This window comes from Gloeophyllum trabeum (genome assembly GCF_000344685.1).
Source record: "Gloeophyllum trabeum ATCC 11539 unplaced genomic scaffold GLOTRscaffold_00012, whole genome shotgun sequence".
Lineage (NCBI taxonomy): Eukaryota > Fungi > Basidiomycota > Agaricomycetes > Gloeophyllales > Gloeophyllaceae > Gloeophyllum > Gloeophyllum trabeum.
Window position 1 is genome coordinate 991,335 of NW_006920421.1, and position 10,167 is coordinate 1,001,501.

The 10,167-nt window shown below is 49.0% G+C and overlaps 2 protein-coding genes across 2 annotated transcripts; one reads left to right on the forward strand and one right to left on the reverse strand.

The window, feature by feature from the left end:
* Positions 1-2,119: 2,119 nt before the first annotated feature.
* GLOTRDRAFT_131930 (CIA30-domain-containing protein) lies at positions 2,120-3,018 on the forward strand (the record flags this gene model as incomplete). The annotated part of the gene is made up of 4 exons (XM_007870773.1): positions 2,120-2,174; positions 2,230-2,489; positions 2,564-2,764; positions 2,821-3,018. 4 exons carry the CDS (start codon positions 2,120-2,122, stop codon positions 3,016-3,018), a joined length of 714 nt encoding a protein of 237 aa, XP_007868964.1.
* GLOTRDRAFT_64394 (DUF1295-domain-containing protein) lies at positions 2,397-4,712 on the reverse strand. The gene is made up of 8 exons (XM_007870774.1): positions 4,315-4,712; positions 4,220-4,258; positions 4,077-4,159; positions 3,708-4,021; positions 3,066-3,636; positions 2,821-3,010; positions 2,569-2,764; positions 2,397-2,489 (listed from the first exon to the last, which is right to left on the reverse strand). Exons 1-5 carry the CDS (start codon positions 4,632-4,634, stop codon positions 3,325-3,327), a joined length of 1,068 nt encoding a protein of 355 aa, XP_007868965.1. The 5' UTR covers positions 4,635-4,712; the 3' UTR covers positions 2,397-2,489; positions 2,569-2,764; positions 2,821-3,010; positions 3,066-3,324.
* Positions 4,713-10,167: the final 5,455 nt, after the last annotated feature.

Below are 10,167 nucleotides of genomic sequence, written 5' to 3' on the forward strand. Positions count from 1 at the left end.
GGAGATTAGCACCATGAAGAACAGACCCGGACCCACAGGCACCTACATGCCAGAGGATCGCATAGCTGCAGTTATGAGCATATCATTCAAGCCTGCTTTGAACGGTGTCCAAGTTCCCTGCATTACTACACAGAATAACTCTTGGTAATTGTATTGAAGGGCCCCTTCTTGCATTTCCCCCTCCTTTGGGAGGGATTCTGGCACCCTTGAATTGCATCGCACTTTTCGTCGCACCGGCATAATCCGGCATGCTATGTTTGGCTCTAGTGGCGCCGCTACTGAACAAGGACTTGGCCATGGTCAGGAATCCATCTCAATGTTCACACTCAAGTCCCTCTCAACTACACTGGGTTCAAAAAGTATTCGAACATGGCACTCTAGAATAAAAATTCTTTTGAGCATTGAGGTTTTGGTCCCTAGTGATCCCTGATTGGCACTCATCTACTCCTCCCCTAACCCTTTATGATACATAGCCTGATAAGGGGAGAGGCCATTGTATCTGGTGTATATATGTGACCCTGTTATGTGACTGTTGATACTCAAACAAATTGGGCATGTAGTGAGTGAACTAGAGGTCCCCTTGACAAAAGGCTGCATGAATAAACATAGTACATTCTAAAGCTCTTGATCCAGCTCAAGGATCCCCAGCAGGTAACATCTGGCCATGCAGAAAAATCATAGAAAAAATGTCCCATCTTGGGAGGAGAAATATTGATGTCCTTCTGTTGGCACTGGGACCCACTAAGAGCTGTATGGTCAAACTCTCTGTGGAATGTGGACTTCAGAAAACACCATATTTACCCAGTCAGACTTGTAGTTGGGTTGCTGCTGTACCATTGCCTCCTCCAGATGATATTTTTCAAAACTTTCTTATGAAGCAACAGGGGCATTATGAGACAACGTGGTAGTTGGATCCTTTAAAGAGGTGACTGTGCTACCTGGGCATGGCAAAAACTTAGAATGAAACTCTCCTGTACTGGTTGTGCCAAGCATTGATTGAGATGCTCCTTTGGGAGTAAATTGCTTAGGCTGTAACTACCATATTTGGGCATATATAACCCAATATAGTATGTAGTGTAGAAGCCCCCAGCACTCCTCTGATTGACCCCCAACAGGTTTTACAGTAAGTGAAAGTCTCAGTGCTCCAAGGAATTTTCATTCCAGACTGCCGTTTTCGAATACTATTTGAACCTAGTGTATTTAATTAGTGTTGGTTTGTGGATGCCACCAGGTACAGATGAAGGCCTATTGTGAGCTAGAACTTAGAGGTATAAGGAGTGCATAGTATTAAGCATAGATCCTTGTACCTCAAAATTTTTGAGTGTTGTATGTCATGGCTTGAGAAGGATTTGAGTGTTACAGTATGTGCACTCCATCTAACATGGGTATTCAATCATTCTAGTTTTCTGGGTCTCCATGCTATACATACGTCTGTGATGGACAATTTACTAATAAGTAGAATCAAGAAATTGCATGTCATTCCATGGCTTATGATCATGAGGCCCAACAGACTGTAAGATAAAACTATGATGTGAAGTGGATGCCAGATGCCCAGGCAACAGACATGCACCATTATTCTTGGAGAGGGGGTTAAGTATTGCTTAGACTACTTAGGATACAACAGCACAGGACATTCTACCTGGCCCTAGATGGAGCTTGACTGAAAGAGAACCGGGGGTCCCCTATATTACTAACAATATCCCTTGCATTATCTTACATGGTAGAAATACTCTCCTAACGATGATTTGTCAACCCCCTTGTAGCAGCCGCAACATCTTGAACTTAGTGCAAGTTCTCAAGGTCAATTGCTTGAACAAAGGAGGGGTAAGTTGCCGGCGTCAGACGGCGCTTCACAAGTTGCATACTGCAGTCGTGGTTGCGGCCTAAGGCTGAGGGACTTAGTAACTTAGAAGCTGCCCGGGTTCATCGGCTCGGCGTGACGAGTGACGACACCGGGCTGAAGACGCGAGCTTGCCACATTTTGGACTTGATTGTCTGCCACAATCGTGCGGGCTCGTATTCGCTGAACTCACTTATCCTGAAAGCTCATTTGAAATAACACATATATAAATTTCCAGGGAGAAGTAGCTTGCGGTGACGGAAGATGGCCGCCTCGAGAATGTCCCAATACCTGAACCGGAGCGTCCGCTTCGCTCTGGACGGCACATCCAGAGGTATGCACTCCCCTCTTCCATAGTAACCTGAACCCACTCACACATTCCAATACAGTACTCCGTATGGCCGGCGCCGACGCGCCGCAGCGTACGCCCAAGACGCTGCTCACCTTCAACTCGCGCGCGGACCTCGAGCAGCTCGCGCTCGGCTGCGACGCCGACATCGGCGGCACGTCCTCCGTGCACATGGACCTCGACGAGGCGCACCGCTACGATGGCAGGCCGACGGGGAAGTTCTGGGGCGACATGCGCCTCGCGGTGCGGAAGGAGCTCGAGGGGCGCGTGCGCGGCGGGTACGCGGGGTTCCGGAACAAGGTGCGTTTGCCTATCTTCTTTCGCTGCGATAATGGGAACTATATGCGCGGGGATGCTAACGCCTCGCGTGCCAGCATAGACCGACGCTCTTCGGTGAGATCACCGAGGACGTCACCTTCCACGAGTACCTCGCCCTGCGCGTGCGCGCCGCGGGCGACCCGCGCACCCGGCACTCCTACTACGTCAACCTCCAGATGGACGGGCCCATCACGACCGACATCTGGCAGCACCGCCTCTTCTTCAACCGCGACGACGGCGCCTGGGAGGACCTCTACGTGCGTCTCTGTCCGTGTCCGTGTCAAGCGTGGTGCGGGGCTGACGGTGCAAGCAGATTCCGTTCGACGACTTTGTACTCACCAACGCCGGGGAGGTGGCGAGTAAGGAGATGACGATGGCGCGGGATAAGGTTAGGTCGATAGGCATATCCTTGCTAGGCGGGAATAGCGGTGTGGAGGGGCCGTACGAGCTCGGTATCGACTCCATCCGCGCAGTGAACGCAGAGGACGTGACAATACCGAAACGTGAGTGATTACGACATACTATTCAATTGGCTGTATGTATGCTGACCGAGGATAGCCCAAGGAGCTGTGTTACCAACCGTTGGCAATCCGGGAGAACAGCAATCAACATAATCCACGAGGTCCCGCACACTTGCACATCTGACAAGACACTAACACTGCACAGCAAAAGTATGGCTTTGCATAGTGACGACGTGTATTCAATCACCCTAATGACAACCTTTTGCACAATACAACAAGATATACTACGTACACTCAACGCTCAATGCCAAGCTAACATCGCCAAAATAGATCCACCCTCCTATCACTATTCCTACTCACTGCTCCTTCTTCTCCTCCTGCCCCCACAGCATCGCATCCACCCGCTCCTTCTCCCCTCTGAGCTTCAACAACAGCCCCCACACCGGCGTCAGCACCGGCACGAACATCGCCACGCGATTCTGGTACGCCCTATACGCCTCGGGGTACTTGCCCCGCGAGATGCTCTCGGTAAAGAGGGTTGAAGAGAAGAACAGCAGGCAGAGGACGATCGCAGGGGTGAGCGGCCAGAAGGGCGTGATAGAGTGTGGCGGGAGCGAGGGGAGCGAGGGGCGCCCCGGGGCGACGAGGGGGAAGAGGGTCATGATAATCTGTTAGATGCAACATAAGGGAAGGGTTAACAGCAGAAGAGAATGATTTTTTGCAGGGCAAGGACACGCACCCAGAACGTCTGCTCGCACAAGAAATTCGGGTGCCGCGACCACGCCCACAGCCCGCGCGTCACGAACCCCCGCTTCACGTCCTCCTCCGTCCAGCGGATGCGGCCTCCCGGCCACTCCTTCATCTCCAGGAACCCCGTGCGCTTGAACGTCTGGAACGAGAACTGCTGGTTGTCCGCGGTGAACTCGACTGCAAGGGTGAGCAGCGCGAGCGCGCCGAGGATGTAGTCCGACGTGGCGAGCGGGGCGTGCGGTTGCGAGGCGGCGATGTGCGTGGGAATGGCGAGGAGGAAGAGGATGATGTTTTGGATTACGGCTGGAAATGGTGCTGGTTAGAAGGGGACACAAGGGGAGGAGGGGAGGTAACCTACCGATGAACGTAAAGTTGATTACTTGGAAGAGCCATCTGGGGATTTTCTCGCGCAGGACTTGCCAGCGGTAGTCTTCCTCATGGCTATATAAGTATCCACTGTCAGTACTGGAACCGTCATAGCTCAGCATCGTATATGCGCACATGTTGAAGAGCCCGCGACGCCAAGTGTTGTAGCTTAGTCTATACACGAGCCGTGTCAGACCAGTGACAAGGACAGCAGACCATAAAACCCGTACCGCAGCATCCATATCACCTGCAAGCCCACCATGACCAGCGCCCTCGGACTCGGATCCATCACCATCCGCCTCGGGGTGTCCCTCGGAACATAAGGGAACAGCGGCAACGGAGAAGTGTGCGGCCACAGCGGCAGCAACGCATAGTACGCGCTGTATATTGTCGGCAAGAACGTCCACACACGGTCGACCTGGGAAACGTTGCCGGTGAGGACAGAGAGGATATAGGTCGTCAGCGTCGTGTACGTCCAGAACTTCAGCGGCCAGCGGAACGTGGGCGGGATCGTTCTGCGGAGGAGCGTGCCCAGCGGTACGGGCGGCATTTTAGCAGATTATAGTCGGCAGAGGCGAGGAATATTTCGAGCTTCGTCGCGCTACACGGCGTGGTCGCAGTCGTGGCGTAAACTTAGGTCGTGCAACAACGCGGGGTCGCCCGTGACGTCATTGGGCCCGCGCCGGAAGTGTAGTTGTGGCTGAGGGTGGCTGAGAAGCGTTCGAACTCCGACATCAGGAAACGGGAATATCTCCGGATGGAGACAGCATCTCCGCGGCTCCGCCACGTGCATCTGGAGATGCCGTCTCCCACTTCGGGAGTTACACTCTTTTGGGCCTAGCAAAAGATTGTATGGTAGGGATATATGAAAGATTGGCTTTTGTAAATGATTTTGGGGCTCACAAAAGATAATCTTTATTGAGAATTTCGAAGCTTGTAATATATATTTTCAGCAGTATTATCTTTGTTGATACATTATAATTAAATCTTTTAGATTCCCTTCTGACACTGGAGGATTTGTAATCTTTAGGGCCTCACAATGGCCTGGTCAATCCTACTCTTCGTAGCCGGTTCCAAACTGTGATTGGTTCCTTGCTCTATATTATGCTTGGAACTCGACCAGACATCAGCTATGCAGTTACCAAGTTAGTGCAATTTGCTGCTAATCCATCCCAAGCCCATTTAGATAAAGCGCTGTATATCTGCCGCTATCTAATCAGGACTCATAACTATACGCTAGCTTTTGATGGTGCTAGTGGACTTGGTATTACTGCGTGCACTGATTCAGACTGGGCATCAGATCCCAGTACCAGGAAGTCCCAAACCGGTTACTTCCTCAAATTAGCCAATGGCATATTCAGTTGGCAGTTGAGAGCACAGAAAACTGTTGCGCTATCCTCCACTGAAGCCGAGTACATGGCGCTCAGTGATTGTAGCCACCAATGTGTATGGGTTAGACAACTCTTCGATGAGTTAGGCTACCAACTCGGCCCCATTCCTATTTGCGGCGACAACCAAGGATCTATTTTCCTTGCATCTAATCCTGTCACTGAGCGAAGGTCTAAACATATTGACATTCGCTATCATTATATCAGGGAAGTCATTGAGCAGAAGAAAGTTGAAGTATTCTACATTGACGGCGAGAATAACCCTGCAGACATGTTCACTAAGAACTTAGGACATGTCAAATTCCTGCGCTTCAGAGCGCAACTTGGACTTAGGTTTTACAAGTAATCTAAGTCAGCCCAATGCTTGCATGCGCCATTATCCGCGGCACTTAGCGAGGGGGAGTGTTGAACTAGGCACTGACTTAGCTGCCAGGTTCTACAATGTACGAGAACGTACCGGAACTCTCTGGAACATTATGGTATATTCCATTATTGTACAAGGGCACGGAGCTCATGTGGGTCAGTGACATCATAGGTGGAGCTCAGTAGGATTAGGGATATTCCACATAGCTTAGTCAGCCTATGGACCACAGTGTATATAAACCCTGCAGCTCTGCTGCCTAATGACAAGGGTCATTTATATGAGCTTTACTAGTAGCTACAGCATCCAAGCAATACAGGTGAGTTGTGTAGGGCGCACTGTGCGTGCTGCTGCCTCCATAACTCTTCATCACTTTCCGCAGACCTTCGAGCAAATCCCTGAGTATGTAAGGAACTCATGAGCGATGTCCTCCGGCACAAAGAAACTCGGGAAGCTCCGTCTGGCGCCAGCATCTTACCCCTCCTTTGGGGGATGGGATGAATTAATTATCACATAGGTGCTTTGCACAAATGCAGCCAGAGTTTGGCTGGCCAGCTGAACACTTATTGCCATCCTGCGCAGTCCGGGAGACATCCTGTCTCCCGGAAAGTGCAGGATGCATGTCCCAATGGATGTAATTTAAAGTAATTATTTCGAATCTTTGACGTATACAAGAGATATTTAGCTCCTTGATTTGGTGTGCAAAATTCACAGCCTGTAGCTGCTGTGGAGTGCAGTTCACAGCATGTAGCTGCTACAGTGAATTGAGATGGAATGCAAAGTACTGTATGATTTCAATCTATTCGGCAGTCACACGTCACAGGGGTACCTGCCAAAGACGAAATCTGGGGTTTGTCACCAGTCACAGGGCCTCTGGGATGGTAGAACTTACCATATATGGTATCAAAGCTGGCCTGCGGGGCCACTTCGCACCATATATAGTAAGATGCCAAAATGACGAATCGGTCAGATAAGTCACACGTCACACCACCTGCCGAATAGATCGAAATGGTACAGTATAGTCTATGCATGGACCGGAGTCTAGCTGCGCGAGATAATTCTGAGTCCGCGCTGTGTGAGGGGCACAGAACTGGACCCATGCAAAGTCCAGAAAGACTCGGCGGATTGTCGGTGCATAAAACAGGTCGTCCAAAATCTGCTGCACGCGGAATTACAGTCGACTCTGTCTTAACCCATACTGTTAGGAAGCGATGTCCTAACTAGTTGTCTTGAGATAACTGGGCCATGTGCCAACAGTTATGTCGTCACTACCTCAGTAAGCATACTGAAAGGCCAGGCCAATGCCAACGGTCAAGTCAAGAGTCCAGGTAATCGCTGTATTCAACAGGAGGTTGAACTAAGGAATACATGGGTTTTCCTACAGTATATATAGTAATTGGTATAGGGGTTAATACCCAAAGAAGAGAACAATAAGAAAGGACGCGTAAGCTATCCTGTGAGAACGTAACTCAGAGAAATGAGAAATACAAGGGTGCCCATTGGTAGAAGGTGAGTCAAGGGAGATAACATGTGAGAAGAAGATAGCGTCCATGGGAAAGTCTACTCAGAGAAAGGTACTGTCCAATAGCAATGCTTGGAATGGAAATGGAATGAGATAAACATGGGAAAATCATAACACCACCTGTGTGGCCCATTCTCGGGACTCCTTCATCACTGTGGGTACCCTACTCCCCAGCATTGGTTGGTTTTACCCCCAGGGGTTCTTGGGTGCATCTCTCTCTTATCTGTTGTATCGCTTCCTCTTCCTCTCCCCTTATCTTACTCTCGTTGCCGCTCCCTTTACTTGGGCCCACCCCATACCCTTTCATTTCCTGTTCCTTTCCTTTGGGTCCTAGGTCGCCCTTCTGCTTGGGGTGTCCGGTGACACGCAGACCTACGAGCCTGCTGTGTGGTTGGTGTGGGGTGTTTTCCCTACTCACATCCTGCCGGTGCTCATCAACGCAATTGCCCTTTGGGCAACCAACTGCTTGGGGTGAACATGCTCGTCTTCCATTTGCTATGAATATTTCAACAGTCCTTTGTTTGTCTTTGGTGAGCTGTAATTAACAATCCGGGATTGTTGCACAATGATTGAATGTGAACAATCATTTTTTAGCACTGCGACTGGCAGCTTCACATGGTAAGTAGTCTGTGGTGGTGCCACCAGGGCCAAACAAAGCATGCCGGTTTTTGCCAGTGTGTCAAAAAGTGGTCCATAATCAGAGGGTGTCAGAACCCCTCTACAAGGAGGGGCATCCAATAATTCTCATGTATGTTGCTTCTTCCGCTGTGTACTCGAGTTAGCCTGAATCAAACATGCCCTGTTACGATTTTCCCATGCTTATCTCATTCCATTTCCATTCCGAGCATTGCTATTGGACAGTACCTTTCTCTGAGTAGAACTTCCCGTGGATGCTACAGTTGAATCTCTCTTAACCCATAGCTCCCATAACCCAATAATCCCCTCTAAACCATAGTTTTTGGCTTCCACCAAGTTGGTAGATAGAACATAACCACTAAAAACCCATAACTCTCCCATAACCCTTAACCCATACCTTTTTCGGCGGTCAAAACCCATAGTTTGAGCTATGTTTAGCCCTATCAGATGCATATGTGTGCTCATTTCAAAGCCATTTACTATTATTTTGACCCTGTTTGACCAGGATATCACTAGATTAGACTAAGAATGTTGTTGGTACAGTGCTATATACCCATATGTAGCGTGATAGAGGGTCCGGAGTATGCTGGGCAGGCCCTTGGTTGTCACGCTCCCACCAGTGTCACAATAGGTCACACTCTGGTAACCCATACTCCCTAAAAACCCATAACTTTGGGGTTCCACCAACCGCTATGGGTTAAGGGAGATTCGACTGTATCTCTTTTCACACCTTATCCCTCCTCACTCACCTTCAACCAATGAGCACCCTTGTATTTCTCATATCTCTGAGTTATGTTCTCATAGGATAGCTTATGTGTCCTTTCTTATTGTTCACTTCTTTGGGTATTAACCCCTATACCAGTAACTATATATACTGTAGGAAAACCCTTGTGTTCCTTAGTTCAACTGAATACAGCGATTACCTGGACTCTTGACTTGACCATTGGCATTGGCTTGGCCAGACCTACCTTTCAGTACACTTACTGAGGTAGTGACGACATAACTGTTGGCATGTGGCCCAGTTATCTCAAGACAACCAGTTAGGACATCGCTTCCTAACATGCCCAATTCTCAGCCTCTGCAGAAAGATATTGTAATGAAGGCCTTCTATTAAAGGCACCCCCATCTTGCCCATATCATACAAGCATCCTCAGAAGAGCTAAGCACAAGCCACAAATGACTGTGGTGGATGGGCTCCGAGGTAGAGAGAAATGGAGGTTTACAGGGTCTTATTACTGTCAAGGCCTGTGCAGACTGGCTTGAGCTGCAAACTTGAAGCTGCTTCAGAACCCAGGGTAATCTCCATCTTGGCTATATGGAGCCTCACAGAGCCCCGGAGCGATGGAGAGGCCCCCCCATCATCCCAAGACGGTCATCTCCGTCCTGAGCCAAACGGACACTTTGGGAGTTACACTCTTTTGGGCCTAGCAAAAGATTGTATGGTAGGGATATATGAAAGATTGGCTTTTGTAAAAAATTTTGGGGCTCACAAAAGATAATCTTTATTGAGAATTTCGCAGCTTGTAATATATATTTTCAGCAGTATTATCTTTGTTGATACATTATAATTAAATTGTTTAGATTCCCTTCTGACACTGGGGATTTGTAATCTTTAGGGCCAGGCAGAAGGTTGTATGAAAGGGAATTCCACAGGCTCTGATTGGCTGGGAATTCTCTTTCATACAACCTTCTGCCCGGCCCTAAAGATTACAAATCCTCCAGTGTCAGAAGGGAATCTGAAAGATTTAATTATAATGTATCGACAAAGATAATACTGCTGAAAATATATATTACAAGCTTCGAAATTCTCAATAAAGATCATCTTTTGTGAGCCTCAAAATCATATACAAAAGCCAATCTTTCATATATCCCTACCGTACAATCTTTTGCTAGGCCTAAAAGAGTGTAAACCCCGAAGTGTAGGGTAGGGTAGGGTAGGGTTAGCTGGGTCCTCAGTTTCCCAGTGGTCCCAGTGGTGTCTATTCTCACCCTGAGTGTGACATGTGCTATTTATGGATGGATCCCACTTCTTGAGCGAGGCATTACCAAACTAGTGGAAGTGGAACTCAGCATTAGGTGGCCCGGTATCTGACTTCCACTAGTTTGACCTGTGTTGTGCCACATTTCCCACCCGTCCAATCCACCCCCGCTGGTGTTGGTGAGTGCTTGCCACAGT